The sequence below is a fragment of the Amphimedon queenslandica genome, unplaced genomic scaffold (genome assembly GCF_000090795.2).
Source record: "Amphimedon queenslandica unplaced genomic scaffold, v1.1 AMPQUscaffold_13315, whole genome shotgun sequence".
Taxonomy (NCBI): domain Eukaryota; kingdom Metazoa; phylum Porifera; class Demospongiae; order Haplosclerida; family Niphatidae; genus Amphimedon; species Amphimedon queenslandica.
In genome coordinates, this window is record NW_003546449.1 from 115,616 (window position 1) to 140,186 (window position 24,571).

General features: G+C 35.3%; 5 protein-coding genes across 6 annotated transcripts; 4 read left to right on the plus strand and 1 right to left on the minus strand.

The window, feature by feature from the left end:
* Positions 1-3: 3 nt before the first annotated feature.
* On the plus strand, positions 4-2,676 carry LOC100640547 (ubiquitin thioesterase OTU1-like). Of its 2 annotated transcripts, XM_019998526.1 has the most exons (8): positions 4-190; positions 455-600; positions 683-819; positions 887-928; positions 1,747-1,898; positions 2,115-2,201; positions 2,289-2,449; positions 2,495-2,676. In XM_019998526.1, exons 1-8 carry the CDS (start codon positions 19-21, stop codon positions 2,621-2,623), a joined length of 1,026 nt encoding a protein of 341 aa, XP_019854085.1. In that variant the 5' UTR covers positions 4-18; the 3' UTR covers positions 2,624-2,676. The 2 variants fall into 2 exon arrangements, with proteins under 2 accessions (XP_019854085.1, XP_019854086.1); XM_019998527.1 differs by lacking the exon at positions 2,115-2,201.
* Positions 2,677-2,714: 38 nt separating this feature from the next.
* Positions 2,715-4,587, plus strand: LOC109583260 (ankyrin repeat domain-containing protein 49-like). The gene is made up of 3 exons (XM_019998511.1): positions 2,715-3,083; positions 4,105-4,440; positions 4,520-4,587. The coding sequence occupies exons 1-3, from the start codon at positions 2,861-2,863 to the stop codon at positions 4,585-4,587; spliced, it is 627 nt and encodes a 208-aa protein (XP_019854070.1). The 5' UTR covers positions 2,715-2,860.
* A 62-nt stretch (positions 4,588-4,649) lies between these two features.
* LOC109583273 (uncharacterized) lies at positions 4,650-8,490 on the plus strand. The gene is made up of 7 exons (XM_019998537.1): positions 4,650-7,244; positions 7,290-7,353; positions 7,405-7,518; positions 7,570-7,776; positions 7,825-7,884; positions 7,929-8,063; positions 8,181-8,490. The coding sequence occupies exons 1-7, from the start codon at positions 4,851-4,853 to the stop codon at positions 8,474-8,476; spliced, it is 3,270 nt and encodes a 1,089-aa protein (XP_019854096.1). The 5' UTR covers positions 4,650-4,850; the 3' UTR covers positions 8,477-8,490.
* A 123-nt stretch (positions 8,491-8,613) lies between these two features.
* LOC100640674 (myotubularin-related protein 5-like) lies at positions 8,614-22,703 on the plus strand. The gene is made up of 38 exons (XM_019998512.1): positions 8,614-8,791; positions 8,866-8,972; positions 9,038-9,227; positions 9,613-9,842; positions 9,982-10,249; positions 10,364-10,496; positions 10,612-10,720; positions 11,031-11,147; positions 11,259-11,333; positions 11,471-11,650; positions 11,710-11,790; positions 11,932-12,030; positions 12,868-13,049; positions 13,315-13,657; positions 13,815-13,983; positions 14,075-14,349; positions 14,489-14,624; positions 14,719-14,844; positions 14,994-15,064; positions 15,119-15,293; positions 15,495-15,634; positions 15,805-16,193; positions 16,259-16,569; positions 16,843-17,675; positions 17,883-18,122; positions 18,193-18,375; positions 19,697-19,839; positions 19,882-19,883; positions 20,056-20,198; positions 20,497-20,737; positions 20,925-21,061; positions 21,127-21,264; positions 21,368-21,488; positions 21,645-21,775; positions 21,849-22,010; positions 22,059-22,155; positions 22,248-22,294; positions 22,421-22,703. The coding sequence occupies exons 1-38, from the start codon at positions 8,713-8,715 to the stop codon at positions 22,526-22,528; spliced, it is 6,711 nt and encodes a 2,236-aa protein (XP_019854071.1). The 5' UTR covers positions 8,614-8,712; the 3' UTR covers positions 22,529-22,703.
* A 50-nt stretch (positions 22,704-22,753) lies between these two features.
* LOC109583266 (uncharacterized) lies at positions 22,754-24,563 on the minus strand. Its single transcript, XM_019998532.1, has 5 exons — positions 24,168-24,563; positions 23,923-24,051; positions 23,743-23,867; positions 23,069-23,694; positions 22,754-23,014 (listed from the first exon to the last, which is right to left on the minus strand). The coding sequence occupies exons 1-5, from the start codon at positions 24,483-24,485 to the stop codon at positions 22,785-22,787; spliced, it is 1,428 nt and encodes a 475-aa protein (XP_019854091.1). The 5' UTR covers positions 24,486-24,563; the 3' UTR covers positions 22,754-22,784.
* Positions 24,564-24,571: the final 8 nt, after the last annotated feature.

Genomic DNA, 24,571 nt, shown 5'->3' on the forward strand with positions numbered 1-24,571 from the left:
AATATTCATTGTTTGAAAATGGTGAGTTTAGTTTTAAATTTTTGCATGTTTGATGATTTATTTAAGGTAGTGAGGTTGCAATGTAAGACTGGACGTTTCATTTTGTCCAATATAAAGTCCTCCACTACACTGAAGGACCTGCAGGCTGCCATTAAAGATAAAACAGATGTACCACCTGAGCAACAAAAAAGTAAAACTGATAAAAAAAGCATAATAAATTAATAATAATCATCTAAATACAGTATAGCTGGTAATTTTGGAGGGGTAATTTTTTGCAAATTTTTGACAATTGGAGAGTTTTAATTTTGCAAATTTGCATGGTTCAATTTTATTTTGGCGAATGGCTATCATTATCAAAAAACCAAAGTTTTCGCCTCCAAAATTACCAGCTATACGGTATAACATGCTAGACTTCTCTCATTATTTATGATAATCGTTTGTTTTAATTCTGCAGTATTGCACAGTTATCCTCCAAAAGAGATCGAGTCATATGACAGCAAGTTAACAATGGCTGACATTGGCATCAAGGATGGAGACACTGTCACTCTGCAAGAGCTTCAGCAACCAAGAGGACACCGACCAAAAAAACAACGACAACCAGTAATAATAATAACTTACATTTATTGATTAGTTGTAGTAATATATTTTTAATTTAGCTTGTGCATTATTTTTATATTTCTAGGTTGCTCAGTTAGAAGCAGATAAAGATGTATTAATTACTGGAGAAAGTAAAGTTATTAGTAATGACACACCATCAGGTCCACAATCATCTTCATCATCATCATCAGTATCTATAGCAATAGGAGAACTAAAACGAAAGTAAATAATAACATCGAAAATTAATAAGATTATGATGATTTTTTTCAATTTTTTTTCTTGTAATTAGAGTTGTCCCGGCAGATAATTCCTGTCTTTTTGCAAGTGTAAAGTTAGTCCACATAGTTCAATACTTCTTTAAGTACTAGTATAATGTTTTTTTTTTTCAAAAAAACAGCTCCGAAATCACCCCAAGTTTTTATTACATTTTCTGATGCATATTGATGTCCTTATGCTATGTAGAAAGTTTGAGCCAATTCTGACAAATATTTTTTGAGTTATGAGCATTTTTAAAAATAGGCCAATTTTCTAAAAATACCCAAGGCTATAATAGCCCATGGTTTTTTCCAAAAAATGGCTCCAAAATCATCCCAAATTTTTATTACATTTTCTGATACATATTGATGTCCTTATGCTGTGTAGAAAGTTTGAGCTGATTCCGACAAATATTTTTCGAGTTATGAACATTTTAAAAAATAGACCAATTTTTGAAAAATAGCTCATGGTTTTTTCGAAAAAAATGGCTCCAAAATCACCCCCAATTTTTATTATATTTTTTGATACATATTAATGTACTTATGCTGTGTAGAAAGTTTGAGCTCATTCCGACTTCAATTTTTCAAGTTACGGCCATTTTAAGAAATTGTCAAAAATCTGAAAAATACCCAAGGCTATAGCCCATGGTTTTTTTCAAAAAATGGCTCCGAAATCACCCCAAATTTTTATTCCATTTTCTGATACATATTAATGTCCTTATACTATGTAGAAAGTTTGAGCTGACTCCGACAAATATTTTTCAAGTTATAATCATCTTCAAATAAACAAGTATTGTGGATTTTATAGTTTTTAAAGTTTGCAGAAAATGTTTGTGATTACACTGATGAAATAGTACTGTACCTAAATCAACAACTTCTTTATTATAAATTTTAGTATACTTGTCAATGGCAATACACCAAGCTATGAACTCCGTGAGATTGTATCATCAGTCATTGCATCACAGCCACACAAATACACTGATGCAATGCTAGGGAGACCTAGAGATGAATATGTTCAATGGATACTGAAGGATGTATCATGGGGAGGTGAGATGAACTAAAAACTAACTAACTAACTAAACTAACTAACTTTTAGGATAACTAACTGCCACAAACAATTGCATGAAAAAGACTAATTTTTTATCATTAACATAAATTTTATTAAATTTTAGGAGCTCATTTTTAGGAAAAAAAAAGCATTAAAATGATCATGCATTTTAATTTTTTTTAAATCTTAAAATTAAGTGTGATTCTATTATTTAGGTGGCATTGAGTTGCTTATCTTTAGCAATTTTTATGAAATCGAACTTGTTGTCGTTGACATTCAAACTCTACGCTTGGACAGATTTGGTATTTATTTAATTATTTTCATAATTTTGCTATCTTAGTTTCTTTCTCTTTTTACTTCTTTTGCCCTCCATCTTCCTCCATGAATAGGTAAAGGTTATTCTTCAAAAGGTTTCCTCATTTATGATGGCATACATTATGATCCACTGGTTCTCTTATCTCCTAATGGTACAATACTTCAAAGACTATTCTCACAGTCAAACGAATCAATCACAGAAAGTGCTCTAGCTATTGCAAGAGACTGCAATCAAGTATTTATTTTTGTTGTTTTATTAATCGATTTATTAATTTTTCAGGCTAGACAGTTTACTGATTTATCTAATTTCTCATTAAGATGCTTAGTTTGTAATGAATTGCTCAAAGGATCATCAGATGCTCAAGAACATGCCACTAAAACTGGTCATACTAACTTTAGTGAAGTGTAAAGAATTGAATTTTACTCAAGCTCAGATTAATGAGATTATTTAATTAACTCTGATGAATGATGATTAATAGAAGCGCGAAGGCGTTCCCTGATGATGTCATGATGATCTTATCATAATAATCTGTGATCTTATTGGACGGAATTGCCGAATTGGCGCCAGATTCCATCATTTCTCGGTTTTTTGTTTTCTCTAACTTAACACTCAGAATTAGCTAGAAATTAGCAAGAATCGTACATCATGATAGATATTGGTCAATGGAGAGCTGTTATTGGTGGCTGGAACTGCTGTAAGACGAGCGTTTCTACTAAAGTAGGAGGATCCAGTGAAAGACATTTAGATCGTGCTGGCTTGTTGTTAGTGCTTGGGTCCTCCTTAATTCTTGGTGCTCTGTTCAGATTGTTTTTATGTTCTCTCATTCTGTTATCTGGTGACGTTGAACTCAATCCTGGCCCTACAAGAAGTATGTTTTTAGATAATAAGTTCATTTAGTTCATAAGGGGAGATCCCAAAGGCTATTCTCAATGAATAATTATGTGATATATAAACTGTATACCCACAATTAAAGCCAGATCAAAGACGATGACACCACCTTGCTTGCAATTTCTCTGATCATTGCATATAGCTCTACTGAGGCAAAACTATAACATAAGGTCATACAGCATCATATCATTTATGTGGAGCTAGCTCTTTCTGTAGTTGTTAATATGCTCCAATCTGTAATGTGTGGAATGTTGTGGGTGGATATTTTAAACGATTATAACAATATTCATTGAAAATAGCCTTAACCTATGTCAACTACATATATATGTAAATGGCCTAATCTTGTTGCCTTAATCTTTTCCTATATTGCTTAGTGTACGGTGGACATTGTTATGTGTATGTGTCACTATGTGTGTACATGGGATTAGATGTGGTTTTATGACTTTTCACTTATATTTCTTCTATTTAATATTGTTGTACTAAACAATTAATACGAAAGAGTGTGGCCACATTTTAAAAAGATAGCTGACCATTCATCAACCCCTTTACTACAATTGATTATGTAATTAATTTTGAGTGCAAAGCCAGGCTGAGATTTTTTGCTCCTAATACTGTTATTTATACTAAAGGAAAAAAAGATAAGAGAGTAACTAGCTTCCTTTTTATAGTCACTTATGATATGAACATCTAAGTGAATATAACTCACTATCAAGTAGAAAGTTCAGTTGCCAAGCAATTTGGTATTTATGGTGGTATTTATGATGTATTTTATTTATGATGTACATTATGATGATGACCTTATCTTATGATATACATGTACATGTACATTAAAATTTAACACTTATCTGTGAAAAAGACAAGAAATTTGCCCATTTTGTTAAAGATACTATTTTGCAGCCACATGTAATTAATCAAATTTTATATTGGCAATTTCTTCTCATATGGCATCAACCAATATTTATACCATGTAGCCTAATATACTATACTATGTATTCTTATAGAGTATAATAGAACAAAGGTCGAGGATATTGGATCACTCATTTTTGCTTGTAAGTCTAAATCTAATGATATTGGGCTAGTTCGTCAACTTGTGAATGACAAACACTGCAATGTTAATGTGAAAGGGAAAGATGGCTGTACACCATTACATCATGCATGTAGAAGTGGTCATTTCGAAATCGTAAAAATTCTGACTAATCATCCGCAATGTGACATTGAAGCTGAAGACAATTCTAAACACCGGCCATTACACAAAGCATGTGTATCAGGAAATATAGACATTGTACATCACCTAGTGATTGACAAACACTGTGATGTTAATGCTAAAGTAAAGAATGGTTATACACCATTACATTATGCATGTGAAAAGGGTCATTTTGAAATTGTTAAAATTTTAACTGATCATCCGCAATGTAGTAGTACTGAAGCTGAAGACAAATCCAAATACAGACCACTACACAAAGCATGTACGTCAGGGAATGTAGACATTGTACGTCATCTTGTGTTTGACAATGACTGTGATGTTAATGCTAAAGGGAGGAATGGCACACCATTACATTATGCATGTGAAAAAGGTCATTTTGAAGTAGTTAAAACTCTCACTAATCATCCACAATGTAATATTGAAGCTGAAAACAGTTCTAAATACAGACCACTGCACAAAGCATGTTTTTCTGGGCATATTGACATTGTACATCATCTTGTTTTTGAGAAACACTGTGACTTTAATTCTAAAGGGAGGGATGACATGATACGTTATGCAGATCGAAAGGGTTATTCTGAAATTGTTAAAATCCTGACTAGTCAACTTGATCTCTCCAGTGTTATTGAAGTTGAAGGTATTTTAAATAGAAGGCAGCTTCGTAGTCATGAATTTAAAACTCATCTTGACATTCTCGATTATTTTAAACGTAATAATACTCTGGAGGTAACAACAGATGATTCAAAAATTAAAAGGTTTCTTCTTATTCATCAATCCAGTGGTATAGCATTAGTACATGTTGTTAAGTGTATATTGACAGGTCCTCCTGGTGCTGGTAAGAGTACATTAAAGAAGAGACTCCTCAATCAGCCTCTTGGTACAGGTCCTTCTCTTAGTACTGGTGTAATTGATGCAGCTGTACAAGTTAATTCATTTCGTAAACTATCACAGCACAATGCAGTAGTGACTACAGAATGGAAGGAACAAGAACTTGATGAAGAAGCTGTACTGATTACTAAGAAACTATTACCAGCAAACAACACATCAGATGAAAGTACTGGTACACTTCAGCCTATTCTGTCATTAAATGAGGAGACAGAATCGCCAAAAGGAATAGAACCACCACTCACTACTGATCAAGAGGACAATACAGGTGTTGCTGCATCTTCACCAATGTCAGTGCACAATCATGAGGTAAATGATCCAGGTTTCGAAAAAGAAAGCATAATCGTAAATCATCAAAACATAGCCAGTACAACTCCAGAAATAATCAGTCATGAAGAAAAAGAAATCAGAACTGATACTAAAGTACAAAATAATAGTAGGAGTGAAGGATTGTCAAATTACATATGGAATTTGCCCAATAAAAAAGTAGAAGGGTATGAGAAAAAGTTTGAAGAAGCAAAAGATGACAATCACACAATGTTGTACATGATTGATACTGGAGGACAACCTGAGTTTCATGAAATGTTACCAGCTCTTATAACTGGCCCAGCTATCAATCTACTGGTATTCAAACTAACTAAAGATTTAAGGAGCCGCTATGAAATAACCTATCGAACATCTACTGGTGATTCTAAACCTTATGAAACCTCGTTGACACATGAAGAAGTGATATTCCGTTCACTAGCAAGCATAGCTTGTTTAAGACAAAACACTATTGGATGGAGTTTTGATGAAAAACATGTACCTATTGAAGATAAGTCAGAACCTGCTGCCTTCCTTATTGCTACACACAGAGACCAAGTGGATGAGAATAAAGTGAGTGAAGTCAACCAGCAACTGAGAACCAAGATAGAAAACAGTTCTCACTTGTTTGACTCTGATCTTATACAGTTCTCTCAATCAGAGCAAATCATTTTTCCACTTGATGCAACAAAAGATAAAGAAGAAGTAGAACACCTTCGTTCTTTCCTTCATAAAGCTATGTCTAAAAATTTTCAGGAATTGAGAATACCAGCATCTTGGTGTACCCTTAGTTTAAAATTAAGAAAAAGTAAAAAAAAACTTTTCAAATATGATACATGCTTCAAGTTAGCCCAAGAGTGTGGTATCAAGGATAAAAAAGAGTTTAAAAAGGTATTATGGTATTTACATCACACAGTGGGTATCATCATGCATTATCCTGATGTAGCAGGTCTGAAGGATGTTATTATCACGGACCTTCAATTGGTGTTTGATCGTATCACTAATCTCATCACAACATGCTTCACTTTTGAACAGTTAAAAAGTGCTGCTGTGGAGAGAGAGTTTCGTAAAAATGGACGCTTTTCGGAGTTACAACTAGATGAGATTTCATCAAGAGAGAAAGGTGATCCTCTTAATACAAAAAGACTAGTAGCACTACTGAAGCATCTTTATATTGTAGCTGGTCCCATGAAAGCTAAAGTTGATAAAAAAACTGTCAAATATTACTTTATGCCTTGTGCTCTAAAACCAGCAGGTGTAGAAAGAGAGGAGAGAGATGGGTCAGTTAGTCCAGCTCCTTTATTGATATGTTTTGAGTGTGGGTATACTCCTGTTGGTGTATTCTGTTGTCTAGTAGTATATCTTCTTGATCAGAAGACAGACCAAGTATTGGAATGGAAGTTAACTGGTAATGATCAATATCGTAACAAGATTACCTTTCAAGTTGGTCAATACTATGATACTGTTACTTTAATCAGTCGTGCTACTTATCTTGAAGTGTGGGTTCAACAAAAAATGAGTCCTTCACTCAATGATCTTTGTGATAAAGTATTATCATCATTACACAAAGGACTAGTCACAGTGACACAATCACTCCATTACACTTACAAGTCAAAACATATGTTTGGAGTACCATGTACATGCACTGGAGTACCTCATCCTGCTGTAATAGAGTATTTCTCAGAAGGAGCTCAGTGTACTAATGGTAATGTAATGCAACTTGATGAGAAACATTTATACTGGTCTAAAATGGTAATTGAGAAGTTTTTAATTGTTGTTTACATTATATGGTTATAGGTTGTTCAATTGAATAGTATAGTACAAAATACAAGCAACAAAATACCACTTCAAACTCAGTCTGGTAAATTAATCAATTTTTGTGTTTGTATTAAAACAAATTATAATTTTGTAGAATCCCAAATTCCTAAAATGTCTTTGTCCAATGACATTATTATGTACACAGAAAGCACACAGGATTATAGTAAAAGCTCCTCTTTACTAAATAAAAGACCAAGAGAAGCACAAGGTACACACATCAACATTAATTAATTATTATAATTTTATTACAAATTTATAGAAGATATGTCTGCCAGCAAGAGATTTCAGATAGACTCTGAAGGTTCTCATGACAGCACCAAAAGCACTTTTGAGGAACAGCAGTCCTCTGGTAGTGATATTTTTAAAAATAAAAATAGAGGATGCAAGAGACAGAGAGAAGAAGACAGCTGTTCTGAATCTGAGCCTACTGAATTGAAAAAACCATCCACTTTAATGCAAATCCCAGGTGATGATCATGATGTCTTAATACTTGATTCTTCTCCCTCTCTTGAAGAATACAGTAAAAGTTCAACTAGAAATAAACCACAAAAAATAGAAACTGGACAATTCTCTGGTAATTTTTAATTATTGTTACTATTATTGTTATCATCTCTGCAGATGAAGATAGTAAAAGAAAACAAAATGAACATCAGGATGGTTCATCAACTAGCAAGAGATCTAAAATATCTGGTAATAATGGAGCTACAGAAACAAGAACAACTATTGAAAAGGAAAACTCTTTATTTTGTGCAAGTATGCATGTAATCATGCAATCCACTAATTTTGCTCCAAATTAGTTTTCATCCATATTTATTTAATACCTGCATTAAAATTAATTATTATTGTTATTTTATTATTTCATTTATACAGTGTTGGACAAGGAGCCACAAATAAAGGATCTTGTTAGATTATTTCAAAGTTCTGCTGTTCATTGTATGATTATTGGGATTGCACTGGGTGTTAAAGTCAATGACCTGTTACCCAATCCACAGTCAACTACTAATAATCTCATACTAGTATTCCAGAGATGGTTAGACTCTGATAAAAATGTGACCTGGAGAAATATTCTGCAAGTTTGTGAAGATTATCCTGATGAGCTTGGAAAAGCAAAATCTAATGTGAAAACATTTCTTTCATCGGATAGAGCTAGGGAGTATTTAAAATAATATGCATTGCATACAATTATACATGTAATTATTAATATTATTTTTGTATTTTGCAATTGGTTTTTGCTTTTTATAATATTATTATTTCTCCAACTAATAATAAAATTATTTTTAATTAGATTGAAATTACTAACTATTAATTAACTGATTTGTGGAGGAGGAGCTGATGAAAATAGAGTAAAGTTAGTTTAAGGTCTTCCCCTCTTCTTCTCCCTTTCTCTCTCCTTTTCGCTGACATGTCCCAGCGACTGGTGGAGTATCTGGTCATAGTCGGCCCTGGAGAGGTCATCTCCACTCCAGAGATACCCTCGCAGAGTAAGCAACATCACTGGAGTCAGCCATTTTGTGCTTGATGAAAAAAGACATGATACTATTCTGTTTCTTTGTAGATGTGCTGGATGATATGGTTACTAAAGTCGACGTGAAGCCTAGAGTATGCCAGAGATTTCCAACAGAGAACAGAGCAAGTGGATCTCTACCTGCTGGCATTGAATTGGTAAGAGAGAGCACACCTTTTAAATGACACATCTATCATGTTATATATTTTATTTTCTTTCTTAGTTTTGTCGTTCGCAAGGATGGTGTCTAACCAGCCACCCTCCTCCTCCCTCCTTCAATAACTTTATCCTCACGAGCGAACTCGGGAGCCATTTTTATTGCTGCTCTCTCAATTTCCATCAGCCGAGCCTCAAGATGGCTGCCAGACGGAAGCAAAGAGAACAGCAGGAGAGAGGAAGCTCATTAAGGAGAAGTGAGTTGCTAACACGTTAAAATTTTGGCACTTGCTTCATGTATGCATGTACATGTACATTAGCCCATGTTCATAATCATTATAATTACATAAATGTATTCGATTACACACAGTGTTAGTGTAGTATGAAGCATCTGCTGAATTCTATTACAAGTACCTTAACTTTGTCTATTGATTTATGTAATGGGTTTTTGATGTAGCTGCAAAATGATGATCATGCACAAACATAATTATACTGTTATGTATCTTTATTCATCTATTGATATCAGCTTGCAACTTCATTGTCTTATTATGAAAGCTATACCCGAAGCATCCTCCTTCTTTCACCATCTCTCTCTCTCTCTCTCTATTTCATTTTAATGATAATATTTCATTGTTCCATCAGATACTGGTGAATCCTCACAGTTTAGTGACAGGAGACGGAAAGCGTTCAAAAAGAAAGAAGAAGAGAACGGGCACGACTCCTCAACCATAAGCATGTCCTCCATTACTATTAGCATAGACGAAGAGAATGAGCCTCACTATACTCTTGGAGGGATAATAGAAGCAGAGGAACTATCAGAACCACTCTCATTATGTCTAGTAGCTAAATATCCAATTTATGACGCATTACAGGTAATAGTGATAATAATGTACATGTACATGTATGTGTATAATGTGTAAGTACATGTACTTTCATGTACGTGTACATTATATGCAAATGTACATCTATTTGATTATGCACTTCTTTCTATCCTCTTTCTCTCTCTCTCAGGTTCTATTAAAAAGTATATACATTCACCATGTGATGGGCGACACACTAGACAAGTTTTCATCTTCACAGCTTCCTGTCTCTCCTCACTCTACTACAATGGAGGAGCTAATATCCGAATTACTCATTGACCTTCGGTTCCCTTTGCCAGGGAAACCACTCGTGAAGCGTAGCTTTGGTCCACTCAAGGAACTAACTTTAGTGCCATTGAATATAATGGAGACAATACCGTATACTTCAGATAATACTTATAGACTGTTGAAAGCTATTGGTAAGGATTGGAATAAACATATTAGTATTTGTAATTATTGTTTATATATAATTTCCTTTTTTGAATCTTATTGTTTCTCTTCTGCCTCTCTCTTGTTTCCTTTATTCTAATTAGGTGTCCATGGCCTGTTACAGTTATTTTCATTGATCTTGGTTGATGGGAAGTTGCTGTTTATTTCTTCTAGTATCACTGCCATCACTTCAGCCATTATCAGTGTTGTGTCATTGATGTATCCAATTGGGATTGAGTGAGTATAAATACACTACTCCCTTTTCAATTGTGACTTTTCAACTTTTGTACCACAACCTCTTTCTTATTCACGGTTTCACCTTCTCTCTCTCCTCTTTTATCTTATATTTTAGTCATTTCTCTTGTCTCCTGATTCCAAGTGGTTTTGTTGAATACCTTCACTGCATTACCCCATTCTTAATGGGACTTCATCGCTCATTACTAGTAGAACTGGATGAAGAGGTACATCTAATACAGTAACACTGTAAATTGTTGTATATCTCTATAATACATATATATGTACATGTTCATTGTGAGTAATAATTGGTGAATCAGAAGCATCTCATTAAGCTACCAAGCACTCATCATTTTGTAGCATAAAACCCCATTACATCTATAATGTATACATGTATGTATATGTACATGTATATGCATAGTGTCCATATGTGGGTATACTGGTATGTGTATTCTTGTGCATGTTGTATGGATTTGTAATCATTTTCACTTTCTTGTTAAGAGTGTGTGTAAACTGTGTCTCCTTTTTTCTCTCAAGCCACTAGATGTCACACTAGTTGATCTTGACAGTGGGGAGATTAGGTTTGGCGAAACGGTTGAGCTACCTATTATACCTTCAGATCTGCTCACTCCAGTCAAAACTGCTCTCATTAAAGTAAATATTATATACTTATTTAATTACTGCTGGTATTTTCATTACCAAGCCCCTTCTAGTAATTACTATAATAATAATAATATTATTATTATTATTATATTATAATGTTAGATTGTTGATCCTTCATGGGAGCATAAGGATCTATTAATAGCTCCTGTCAATAAGCCGAGAAGCATCTATTATCAGGTACTGTATATCAATTCACCTCACCCTCTATCTATGTACATGTACAATACATATATGTACACAGTATACTATGTACATTGTGTATCTACAGTATTTGCTGTTGTTATTATTATTATTATTACTTCCTAATGCATTAGGATAAAGCTGTGCGGTCTGTTTTCATAAACGTGTTCCTGTATCTACTTGGCACTTACCAGCATCATGTGACGGTTGTTAGATTTCATCCTGAGCCAAAGTTTCATTTTGACAAGGAGAGCTACATTGCCCAGTTCTGTAGTGGGGATGATAGTGATGTCTGGAAGGCATTCATTAATACAGTGAGGGAGGAGGAGAGAGAGATGTAAGGAGGTGGTGGATTTAATATTTTTATTTTTAGGTAACGGAGACAATTGGTTTTATTAATTTCACTCGAAATATGAGAGTTCTTCCTTATAGACTTTGTGACTTGTTTGATGATGTAATTATTGTAAAAATGCTGTTCAGTTGTAATTGTTATTCTTTTTCTTTACCATCTCTCTCTTTCTCTCTCTCTCTCTCTCTCTCTCTCTCTCTCTCTCTCTCTCTCTCTCTCTCTCTCTCTCTCTCTCTCTTCCTTTAGCTTGTGAAGGATTTCATGTCTCAGACTTCTCCTATCTCAATATCTTCTCTCTTCAGTCAGTCGGCCATTAGTGACCTCACAGACAAACTGACCAAACTGGTAATACGCAAAAACACACACGCCCACGCACTTAAGTAGTGAAATAAAAACAAGTAAAAATTGAATTTTTAGAAAACTACCCATACCCAATGTACATGTGTACATTACATGGGATGATACTGATGTATATTCATGTAGTACATGATATTTCATCAAAAGACAAAGAGAGAATTTCTATTTTATATGGTTTTATAATACATCTATGTCACATGTTCATATGGTGTGTAGAAAGTTTGTGATGAAAATTAGTTTTTCATAAATTTTTAAAGTTGCTTAAAAATTGAGCCAAAGACCCTGTACTATAGTACAGGGTCATTGACCAAATTTTATTAAAAATGGCGAGGTGAGATTTTTACAGTTTTGTAATTTTTCCTGATACATATACATGTTCTTATGATGTGTAGAAAGTTTTAGCTCATTCCGATCAAATTTGGATTTTATATGAATTTTTAAAAATTGCTCCAAAATCGGGCCAAAGACCCTGTACTATAGTACAGGGTCGTTGGCCAAATTTTGTCAGAAATGGCGAGGTGAGATTTTTACATTTTAATAATTTTTCCTGATACATATACATATTTTTATGATGTGTAGAAAGTTTGAGTTCATTCTGATCAAAATTGGATTTTATATGAATTTTTAAAGTTTCCCAAAACTTAGCCCAAGACCATGTACAAAAACATGCATAGTACAATATACCTGGTATTTCATCAAAATTCCCAGGAGACATTTCTCCAGTGTGCATATACATGTACGTATATTATTTATGTTTTAATGTACTACATGTACATTGTACATGTACATAAGCTGCCACTCACTCTCATTCTCTCTCACACACAGTGTCCCCCTACTGTTCAGTTTGGTGGCGTGTTTAAATCAGAGACCAAGTCCCTCCCACTTGAGAATAACATACCAATCAAGAGGTTTCCATATCTTGACGAGGAGAGCATTACCAAGCAGTGCGCTGATCTTGAGTTGAGGTGGAAAGGAGCTGAAGAAGCTAAAATGGAGGATGCAATGAGGTAAGACTTTAAATGAAACACTACTTGCCAATGACCATGTACATTGTATTAGCATTTTTTGTTAAAAGATTATCGTATAGTTAGGAAAGTTTTTATAACCATTTGTCATATAAAACCGTTACATTTTAAGCCATTATGTGCATGCTTAATGGAACACAGCCACGAAATTTGCCAGAAGTTTACATCTTCAAAATTACCAGCTACATATATGTACATGTACATTATTCATCTTTCTTTATTTTTCTCTTCCTTCTCTCTCGGCTAGTAATGTCCCTTTGACTGAGCAGGATTTCATTCCAATGCTCTCAACTCACAGGCGAGTCTCTAACTCCCTAATGAGAGACGTTGAGCTACTCCACAAGTTTCTTGATGCTCTCTTCAGCTCTCGGATCCTCGAGGCTCGGAAATACTTTCCCTCCGTTACCATGTCCCTTCGTCAGAGAGTGACCACGCCTATTTTTATTCCGGAGCTCGTGAATAAGTTGATGAGGAACGGGGCCTACCTCTCACCGGATCAGTTTGAGGTGATGGTCCGTTTGGTTAATTGTGCACTTGTTGATGAGAAGATAGCAATGCAGATACTACCATTGACATCTGTCTTTTATCAGGTCAGTGGAGACAAAGAGAGAGAAAAAGAGAGAGAGAGACGGAGAGAAGATGGAGAGAAAGAGAGAGAGAAGGAGGGAGAGAGAGAGGGGAAGGAGTGAAGAAAGAAAGACATAAGATAGTTTAATTGTTGTTTTCTCCTCCTCTTTTTTCTGTTAGGAGATACAACCAGGAGTCAATCAGTATCTGTACTCCTGCATACAGTCACACAGACTCTGGCAGAGCACGAGGTTTTGGTGTCATTCATTGTACAGTGCAATACAAGCTGAACTGGTCAGGCTCTACGCTGACGTACCTTTCAAGAAAGAAAAACCAAAGTCTATTGAAGGTAAAGTATCACACTACCTTGCATTACTAGTACTTGTTCATTAATCTTTGCTCTTATTTATTTCTTCTTTATCTCTCTCTCTCTCTTTCAGAGGAAGATGAAGACCTTGATGTATCTGGTGAGAGAGAAGATGAGTTTGATAATGTAGAGATGTCACTAGGTGAGGTGACCCTTAGACACCGGCAGAGGGTGAGGAGTGTGTCTCCTTCTCGTGCCCGTAACACAGCAAGGAACGTAGTCATGAGCAAGAGTGCAAGGATGAGGATAAGAGCATGTACTACTCTACCAGGTGCTTCTGAGGGTGTCCTCCCGCCTGATTCTAAACCAGTTACTTCTTATGAGGCACTCCATCATCTGGCTAAGAGGGTGAGGAGGGATTGTGAGATTTTGTGTTTATATAAAAAACAAAATTTGGCTCATATAAATGCACATGTATATGTTGTGTTTTATTTTATCTCCTCTCTCTCTCTCTCTCTCTTTCTCTTTCTTTTTTATTTTATTTTAGTTGTGTGTTTGGCCTTCATTGGATAACAGTGAGAAAGAGAACTTTTCACTACAAGAAGAGAATGCTATAAGGAATCAAGTTATATTATTCATCAGTCGTCTCATTAACATCAGAACTCCTGTTGATTTTATGGGAGGTGGGCTAGAAGATTGTTCTATTTTTAGCTTTACTGCACATTTTAAAATGTTTATTTTATATATTATTTTTCATCAAATGATTTTTGTTTTCAGGTGAGGCTGAGATGAAGCAGTTTTCTGATGATCTGAAGAAGTTCATTGACAAATTTATGTCAGAGGTAGACACTGACCTTCACTTGACATACAGGAAGCAATCAACCATAATGGACCAAGTGGAGCGTGAGTATAAATTAGCTATTATACACTGTTACACATAATTACAATTTTTTATAATTTTTACTTTCTATTAGTACATTTAGTAGTGTAATGTGTTTAAGAATATGCCATTTTATTTCTCATCCTTTCTTTCCTCTCTCCTTTTCTCTTAGCTCTCATTGAAGTACATTTTAATTCGCTGGAGAGTCTAAGAAGTGCCTTAAAGAAATCATCAACTGCAAAGGTACAGTATAGGCACTATTCATATTAACAATTCACTGTACATGTATACATATAGACGAGGGTGGCTCCCCTACCCAAGCTGTCAGGGGAGAGGATGATAATAGAGGGTATTCGTTCGTTCTTGCTACGTGACGGCAGAGACACCGGAGGACGTCTTGTACCAGCTCACGGTCACGTGTACCTTACTAGCTATCGCATTGTGTTCCTGGGGTCTCCCTGGGACCCTGAAGGTAAAATCACCCACTCTTTATTCTAATATACTTATAATACATTAATTTGCATGCATGCATTGTAAACATACATTACGTTAATACATGCATGGTTCATTATGCATTAAGTACACCTGCATTGCAAGCATATTTTTGTGGCACATTAATTCTAAAGATTCTATACAATTACTTGTTACTATTTCTCTCCTACTCTCTCATCAGTTGATCCTAATGTACTAGTAACTAGAAGCATGCCTATATCATCAATATATCGAATGAAGGAGCTCTCACACATTCCGTCAGGGCTCAGTGAAGGATATGTCACTTTACAAGGACTTCAGCTAAGATCACTAACAGGAGAAGTGAGTTACATGTATCCATATACATGTACATATACATGTACATGTACATTATAGTTGCATGTACACTTTTAATGTACATGTATGTCTCCCATTATTAGTTCTGTATTGCCCTAGTTAGTAGCTGTTAATTTATTTTTTTACTCTAAATGATTTCTCTCTCTCTCGTTTAGTTGATAAGATTAGGTTTTGAAGAGGACTCAAGTCTTGCTGATGTCAAAAAACTCCTCTCGAAGCTAAACGAGTTACGATACCCTCTATCAATAACCATAGGGGTACACGATCAGAGCAAGTTCCAAGTTGTTCCCGAGAGTGGCCCAGAGCTAAAGGAGACTCAGAAACAAAGAGGGAGGACAAGAGTCTCCTCACAAGAATTAGAATTAAGCATCACAAAGCAAGGCGTGGCCCCGACACAGATCAAGTTACTCTCTGATCTGTCCCAGTCCCCTTACTGTATCGAGTATGATAGACTGGGTCTGGGGAGTTTGAATTTTAGTGTGTCTAAGAGCAGGGGGCAGTGGAGATTGAGTACTATTAATAAATCATTCACTTTGTGTGAAACGTAAGAGAAATAATGTGTATATATTACATGTATATGTAATAACCATTTCATTCCTCTTCCCCCAGTTATCCAGCTGTTTGGGTTGTTCCTGATAAATTCAGCGATGAGTCCATTACAAGGATACTCCCTCACTTCCAGCAGGGGCGGGTCCCCATAGTAACCTGGAAACACCCCCGTACCAAAGCAATCCTCCTTCGCTCCGCCTCCTTTAAGAACCCTGTGTCACAGGGGAAGAGCCGGAGAGTCATTCTTACTAAACATGGCAGCTCTGAGAAGATATCAGACTCTGACCTGTTAGGCATTCAAAGTGCAGATATTGAGTCCTTTATTAATGTCACTGTCAGCTCCTGTCCTAAAGTATTGGATAGAGGGGAAGGTACATATGTACATGTACATGTATATAGTGTAACCTCTTTATTAAGGACACCATTGGTACCAACACTACTTGTCATTAATACAGAGCTGTCCTCAGTTTAGAAATGCTTTTTAAAGACTTTGTATAGGAAATTTCATTTATGAAGTGTTTTTGTATAAAATGGTGTCAATCCTTATTGTAGAGGTTCCACAGTACATTATAGTACAATCACTTTATATGCTGTGGCTTTGTGTGTATATATGAACTTGTACTATTATTATTTTATCTTTGAAGGTGAAGATGTTACCTACTGGTCCGGCAGTTTCTCACACGACGTCTCTATGCCTCCAACTAGCCTGAGGTTTGATCACGAGTCCGACCCGTCCACCTCTTCTTTACTACTGGCAGCATTACCCCCACAGTCACCTCAGTCACCCTCCCCACACTCACCTGTACCACAATCACCTCACTCCCCAGTGCCTAAGAGAAGAATGAGCACCAGTAGTAATAACTTTGAGCCGCCCACAGGAGGAGGAGGGGGAGGGAGAGAGGGTCGGTATAGGAACTCACTCTATGCCTCTTTGGATAGTTCTGATCCGTCTCAAATCTTAGACTGGGAGAGTGGCAGCTTCCGGTATAGTGTTTCATATCACGAAGATGGAGCTGACTCAGGACAGCCTCTTACTCTCTCATCTGTAAGGAATCAATCTGACGAACCAGTTTCCCTAATGCCACTGACCAGTATACCATCACTGTATCGGGACAGTGTTGAAGAGGAGGAGCTTTACAGAGGAGATAGGGAGGGAGGGAGTGATGATGTAAGTATACCATTTGACTCACCTGATCTTGGAGGAGGGGATGAGCTAATGGAGACTGATGAGCTCTATCCTCTGCCTTCCTTTAGAGAAGGATCAGGTGGGAAGGGCAGCAAGAAACTAAAGAGAAGGAGTGCTCTTGTTAACTTTGCTTCAATACCCACTAACCCACGGGATTGGGTCGTTATGGATGCACTCCAGGAAGAGATTAAAGACTGGAAACTATTGGGACTCTATGTAATAGGAGAGAAGAGCTCACTTGTTAATGTACCTACTGATATATATCCCAACTGTACACTCCTGCCTGTAGAGGTATGAGAGAGAAAGTGTGTGAGAAATGTGTCAACTACATGTGTATTAGGCTAAAAGATTTGATTTTATAATTTTACTGTATTTATGTAGTTGTGTATTTTTACAATTACATGTATGTACATGTACCATGAATATTAGATTTTTTGCGGTACATTTAATAGACTTTAGGGCTACCCTTTACATCATTTTGTATTTATTTCTCATTAGATATCAAGTCATGTTGATATTGGTAATAGTTTCACTAAGCTGATGCGTGCCTGCTGCCCCAGTGGCGCCTCTTCCTCTACCACGCATCAGAGCAAGTTCTATTCACTAGTTGAGGACAGCGACTGGATAAACCAATTGAGTTCATTACTTCAGTTATCTGGAGCTGTTGCTGATCTTATGGACGCACAGGGTTCTTCTGTACTAGTTGGACTGGAGGATGGTTGGGATGCCACTGCACAAGTTAGTCTCAATAATAATTTTTAAAGTTTTTATGCTCTTTCTTTTTGCTCTTTCTATCTCTTCTCTGCAGGTTGTATCTCTTGCCCAGTTGCTGATGGATCCTTATTACAGAACCATGAAAGGTTTCTGTGCCCTCATTGAGAAGGAATGGCTGGCATTGGGTCACCCATTCACTGACAGGAGCTGTCAGATTCAGAGCTCCAGTGGAGCCATATCTCCTGTATTTCTGCAGTTCCTTGATTGTGTCCATCAGGTATAATCTCATAGCTACACTATTATACTTGTTACTGTACATGTATGTGTATGCATATCACAAAGTATGACATAAAGTCTACATATTATTTTATAAAATTCTGATGCATATTAATGTTTATAAAAGTTTGAGCTGATTCCAACAAATATTTTTAAAGTTATGAGCAATTTTAAAATGGGCCAATTTTAAAGAAAAGCATGGACTATAGCCCATGGTTTTTTTCAAAAAATGGCTCCAAAATTACCCCCCCCCCAATTTTTATTAAATTTTCTGATGCATATTGATGTCCTTATGCTGTGTAGAAAGTTTGAGCTGATTCCGACTTCATTTTTTCAAGTTACAGCCATTTTAAGAAAACGGCAAAATTCTGTAAAATACCCAATGCTATAGCCCATGGTTTTTTTCCAAAAAATGGCTCCAAAACCACCCCAAATTTTTATTACATTTTCTGATGCATATTGATGTCCTTATGCTGTGTAGAAAGTTTGAGTTGATTTCGACTTCAATTTTTAAAGTTACGGCCATTTTAAGAAATCGTCAAAAATCTGAAAAATATCCAAGGCTATAGTCCATGGTTTTTTCAAAAAATGGCTAAAAAATGACCCCAAATTTTTATTACATTTTCTGATGCATATTGATGTCCTTATGCTGTGTAGAAAGTTTGAGCTAATTCCGACTTCAATTCTTCAAGTTACGGCCATTTTAAGAAAATGGCAAAAATCTGAAAAATACCCAAGGCTATAGCCCATTTAAATTGGGTCATCACATGGTTTTTTCCAAAAAATGGCTCCAAAATCACCCCAAATTTTTATTACATTTTCTGATACATATTGATGTCCTTATGCTGTGTAGAAATTTTAAGCTGATTCCGACTTCAATTTTTCAAGTTATGGTCATTTTAAGAAAACACCAAAATTTTGAAAAATACCCAAGGCTATAGTCCATGGTTTTTTCCAAAAAATGGCTCCAAAATCACCCCTAATTTTTATTACATTTTCTGATGCATATTGATGTCCTTATGCTGTGTAGAAAGTTTGAGCTGATTCCGACAAATTTTTTTCGAGTTATGAGCATTTTTTAAAGCAGAGGCTATGCCACACACATACTCACATGTATATTACATTATTATTTCTGTAATTTATTTATTTATTTAATGGTATATTATAATAGCCCAAAAAAATAGCCATGTACATTCATAAAATATACATGTACATGTACTTATGTTTTAGCTGGTTGAGATCAAAATTGGATTTTAAAGTTGATGTTAATAGCTAGACAGATTATTCCTATTCCTTCCTTCTCTCTCTTTCTGTTTCTATAGATACAAAGGCAATTCCCTCTCTCTTTTGAATTTAATGATTTCTTTCTGAGAACGTTGGCATATCACTCCTTTTCCAATCGTTTCCACACATTCACAATGAACTCTGAAAAGGAGAGATGTGCCCAGAACTGGCTGCCATACAGGTAATGTATAATCCACTTCCTCTCACTTCCTCTTGTTAAAAGTAGCTATGACATTAATTGACATATACATGAAACAAGTGTTCATATTTTTTAAAGTTTTAAAAAAGTTTGCATACATGTACATGTAGTTCTAAGTTTTGAACTTTAAGCCTTTCTCACGTATTCAATCCTTTCTCTAAATTTATTTCAATGATTGACATTTTCCTTGTTATACAGGCCCCGCCCATCTACAATGTATGGTGATTCAGGCTCATCAGAGCCGTAATGCCTCATTCTGGGAGTATATTGAACAACTCTGGGGACTCTCAATGATGTTTTATAACTTTCACTATCAGCAGCCGAAAGAAGAGGAGGAAACTGTGAGTCACATGACAATTAAGCACTAGTGTTACTATTTATAGAATAGCAATAGAAACAAATAGTGTTACTATTTATAGAATAACAGTAGGAACAAATAATTTTACTATTTATAGAATAACAGTAGGAACAAATAATGTTACTATTTATAGAATAACAGTAGGAACAAATAATGTTACTATTTATAGAATAATAGTAGGAACAAATGATGTTACTATTTATAGAACTGCACATGCACATACATTTACATTGTAGTGCATATTCAAAGTCACGTGATGTATAGCTTCTCTTCTTACGTAGGAAATGCTCCGCCCTCATTCCTATCAGGCTAATCTTGATATATGGGTGTTCTACACCGAGGACCTCATATCAAGGTTCCCTCCTTATGATATTGAGTTGATATCTGAGGGTCACCTGACGTACAGTGACCTTCATCATGACGTGTTTGCTTGGGACAGCTCTTTGGTGGAGATTGGGTTACCTATTGACCCACCACCAGAAGTATCTAATGAAATAACAGACCTACTCAAACAATGTACAGGTACATCCAATGATAAATAACAAAAATAAGAATAGAATATAAGTAACAGTTTTGTTCTTTATATTTGTGATATATGTAATGCATTTTTATATGACTATCTTTTCTTCCCATTTTAGGTTTAGTTTTTTAGTCATTTATTAATTAATTAATTTATTTATTTATGCTTCTTCTTATCATTACATTTTAGGTTTATGGAATACAATTGCTAAAGCCACTGGTTCGGATTTAGTCACGTGGCATGAGATGTGGAATGGAATTTTAGATCTACATGCCCAAGAGGAAGAAGAGAGAAAGAATAACTTTGAATCACTCCAAAATGCTGTGGTAAGCAACCTTTAAGTATTTTCCTACTGAATTTATACTGACTTTTATAATTGTTTTATTTTTAGACATCACGTTTCAATGTGGAGGCCTCATATTTTAACCCCGAAGGAACACTCACTCATATGGAAGGGACTCTGACTCATAACGACAAAGTCAAGAACCAAACAATGCATAAGAGAACCTCACTTGCCGTTTTAGTTAAAGTTAGTAAAATAGTCTAAGTTTTTTTGATGATGCTCAAGTACATTGTTCGTACATTTTCTTTTATATTTCTTCCTATATCTCTTTCCCTTTCTTTTCTTGTAGGGTAAACTGTCGATGGAGCTGGAGAAGAAGTACAATGAGCCCCATAGTTTCCAATCCTTTAAAGTTGGCTCTACACAGTACGAGTGCTCATACTGTCACCACATCATCAGAGATAAAGACGGTAATGCACATGCACAATGACCCATACTTTATAAAACATCAGTGATGATTATTATCATTTTCTGATGGCACATTAATGCGTAGAGAGAGTGATGTGTGTTACATCTCGATTCTTATTTTTGATTGTACGTGTACGTTCTCTATCTCTCTGCTACAGCATTCAAGTGTAAGAATTGTTCCGGTACATGTCACAATTACTGCAAGCGACACATGCCCTCGAATTGCGGGACCCTCAGTCTCATTGGCGGAGGGAGACAACAGCTGACCACACCTATTCCTGATACACATGTACGTATCATTAATAACAATAATTGTTTTTGAAAATAACATTATTTTATTATATATATTTTTTTAATTTTAGATTCGTGCAAGATCAAGTACAATAGGCAGCATGAAGGAGAAGATTATCGGTAGACAGAAGGTAGACGGACAGATTGAACTTGAGGGATTCTTGTTTAAAAAAGGAGGCGTGGTCAAGAACTGGAAAGAAAGATACTTTGTGCTCAACCTTGAGAAGGGAAATGTGAGTGAAGCAATCTGATTGGTCAGTATTATTAGTATACAATAATAGTTGGCATATTATGAGAGCGATAAGAGAGGAGCTAAACTCTGTGGTACTATAGCACTTGAGGCAATCAGTAAAGTTGAAGAATGTGACCCTATTGTTGGTAAGTGAATGAGCATTACTCTTGGCTATACCAGTGTACTAATAATTTTTATTCTAAGAATTTATTGTTAACATTATTTGTGTTTTGTGTAGTACCTTCGACTATTCTTAAGTCTGGTCAAGTTGGTTATTTTTTTAAGGTAAAGTGCTATTCATTCATTCATTAATTTTACTGCTCCACTCACTTTTGATTGTATTATTATTATTATTATTATTATTATTATTATTATTATTATTATTATTATTATTTCTGTTTTATTTTCTAGCTTACCACTAACAGGAGAGTGTTCACATTAATGACTTTTAGAACTTCAACTAGATCACAGTGGATCAGAAAGTTGACTGACTCTTCGAAAAGATTTTCCAAAAAATAGAATAAATATTTTAATCTATAATAGTTGCTATTATTATTATTATTCAGTCTCTGTCTTGAAAATGCAGAAGTATTGATCATTATTATTACTATTGATTGTAATTTTTTTGTCCCTGTACTAATTTTGTGTTTTGTCATCTGATTATATTGACATTGCAGTGCAGTATCACTCAAAATTGATTATTATTATTATTAATTCTTATTATTAGATTTTAAAATCATAACACTGAGTGAGAAAACAAAAGAAATTGAAGAGTTCATGGAACTCTATCATTTTTAGGTTTGCACTTGTAAGATATCAAGAGGAGCTGTTCATCATTCAAAATTGTTGTGTTATTGAACACTGCATCCATTTCTGGTTGCCTGACAAGATTTTTTTCATCATACAACAGACAATTTCTTTGAAAGTCTTGAAACATGACCAGTACAGAGGCTTCATTTCTCACTGGAAACCTTTCACGTGTCACACTCAGTGACTCCATTATATCTATGATAAAAATGATGATACTCTATAGTTATTATAATACTGCTGATAGCTCACCTGCTTCAGTGATAGGAACAAATTCATCTGGATCTAACATTGTTTTAGTATCCATTTCATCCAGCATTAGTTCTCTGCGAGATGATTCTGCAGTATTTGATTCATCATTACTCTCTAATTTTGGTCTTGCAGTTTCAATTTCAGTTTCACTTTTTGTTATACTTTCAGCTCCTGCAGATGATAAAGCCACTTCTTTTGTTCCTTCCAGTTCATCCTTAGCTCTTTTGTCTTTTGTAGTCTCACTATTGGCTGTATCTTGGTCTTCTTTGTCCTCTTCATCATCTATTGCCACCTCCTCTTCATCTGGTAATTCTTTATCAATCTCACCAGTAGCTCCTTTGCCATTAGATAATGTGGTTTCTTCACTTAGTGTTGCATATGCAACCCCACTATCCTCGTTTTTGTTGCTAGCTACAGTTATTGCCGGTACTACTATTGCCAAACTATGTGACTTTCCACTCTTCTTGACCAATTTATTGTACGTTTGCCATCTAGCAATTATATGCAGTAGCCACCCAAGATAAGGCACACAAGGTACATTGGTGGTAGAGAATCGAACCATATCATCCAGTATACCATTAGCATTGCTAACAAGGCATAGGATGTCAGATAACTCATCAAATTTTCTGAAAAGCAAAACTTTATTGTCATCATGATAATAAAACTGTTTTTACTTTTTCTGCCTTTTTGAAAGTCCGTTCCATGTGTCTGTGAGCCTGTGGATGGCTGTGTTTGTTAGGGCTGCTTTAATGGCTGTCATTGCATTGTAGTTATGAAGCCTTTGGAGGTGTTCCATTAGCTAAAATAATGTATCATAATGAAATTCCCCACATAATCACAGTATGTTCTCTCACTTTGATGTAGTTTGAGAGTATCATGATTCTTGTGCTAAGTGCCTCCTCTGTCACAATCTCAGTGCAAACAAAATATGCAAACTGATTGAACTGATTAATCATTGCTATGATATTAGGAGACAGCTTTTCCTAAATTAATGGTGGTAAAATTTACAGTTGGTAAAAAATACAGTTTATGCAATTAGTTGGTTACATTGCAGTTTAGGTCCTACCTAATTAATAATTAATTTAAATAACAGATCTACCTTGTCTTTCTTCATCCAGTTTCCATTTTGTAGTTCTAATATACAAATTGATTTCAGCATGTCCGAATCAATTTTAGTCAAGTGCTCGGCAACTTGTCTTAAATTGAATTTCCACAGCTTTGTAGGTCCCACAATGCTTTGTTTTCTCCTTACATCCAAGCTACTCTCTGTAGTACTGCCACAAGATCTCCTCTGTAAGTCTTTTTGATTGCATTGCTCTCCATTATCTACTTCATTGTCTTTGACACTAACAGGTTCTTCTTTACTACTGCTATTACAGCAAGAACAACAAGGAATCACTTTCAGAAACTTTGACATTTTTTTTCGAATGACAGCGCGTGTTGCCTTGGTTACCACGAAGCTTGCGTAATGTAAATCTCTAAAATCAAAAGTAAATTATTTAA

What these genes read in the sequence shown, in the direction of transcription:
- LOC100640547 (XM_019998526.1), top strand. Translation starts at nt 19, where the DNA reads ATGGTGAGTTTAGTTTTAAATTTTTGCATGTTTGATGATTTATTTAAG. An exon ending in ATAGGAGAACTAAAACGAAA is followed by an intron (nt 820 to 886) that starts GTAAATAATAAC and finishes TCTTGTAATTAG; the next exon opens with AGTTGTCCCGGCAGATAATT. An exon ending in TTGCAAGAGACTGCAATCAA is followed by an intron (nt 2,450 to 2,494) that starts GTATTTATTTTT and finishes TTAATTTTTCAG; the next exon opens with GCTAGACAGTTTACTGATTT.
- LOC109583260 (XM_019998511.1), top strand. Translation starts at nt 2,861, where the DNA reads ATGATAGATATTGGTCAATGGAGAGCTGTTATTGGTGGCTGGAACTGC. An exon ending in CAATCCTGGCCCTACAAGAA is followed by an intron (nt 3,084 to 4,104) that starts GTATGTTTTTAG and finishes GTATTCTTATAG; the next exon opens with AGTATAATAGAACAAAGGTC. An exon ending in TAATGCTAAAGTAAAGAATG is followed by an intron (nt 4,441 to 4,519) that starts GTTATACACCAT and finishes TCCGCAATGTAG; the next exon opens with TAGTACTGAAGCTGAAGACA.
- LOC109583273 (XM_019998537.1), top strand. Translation starts at nt 4,851, where the DNA reads ATGATACGTTATGCAGATCGAAAGGGTTATTCTGAAATTGTTAAAATC. An exon ending in CACTTTAATGCAAATCCCAG is followed by an intron (nt 7,777 to 7,824) that starts GTGATGATCATG and finishes CCTCTCTTGAAG; the next exon opens with AATACAGTAAAAGTTCAACT. An exon ending in AAACTCTTTATTTTGTGCAA is followed by an intron (nt 8,064 to 8,180) that starts GTATGCATGTAA and finishes TCATTTATACAG; the next exon opens with TGTTGGACAAGGAGCCACAA.
- LOC100640674 (XM_019998512.1), top strand. Translation starts at nt 8,713, where the DNA reads ATGTCCCAGCGACTGGTGGAGTATCTGGTCATAGTCGGCCCTGGAGAG. An exon ending in TCATTCACTTTGTGTGAAAC is followed by an intron (nt 16,194 to 16,258) that starts GTAAGAGAAATA and finishes CTCTTCCCCCAG; the next exon opens with TTATCCAGCTGTTTGGGTTG. An exon ending in CACCTATTCCTGATACACAT is followed by an intron (nt 21,776 to 21,848) that starts GTACGTATCATT and finishes TTTTAATTTTAG; the next exon opens with ATTCGTGCAAGATCAAGTAC.
- LOC109583266 (XM_019998532.1), bottom strand. Translation starts at nt 24,485, where the DNA reads ATGTCAAAGTTTCTGAAAGTGATTCCTTGTTGTTCTTGCTGTAATAGC. An exon ending in ACTGGATGAAGAAAGACAAG is followed by an intron (nt 24,052 to 24,167) that starts GTAGATCTGTTA and finishes CCATTAATTTAG; the next exon opens with GAAAAGCTGTCTCCTAATAT. An exon ending in TGTTCCTATCACTGAAGCAG is followed by an intron (nt 23,015 to 23,068) that starts GTGAGCTATCAG and finishes TTTTTATCATAG; the next exon opens with ATATAATGGAGTCACTGAGT.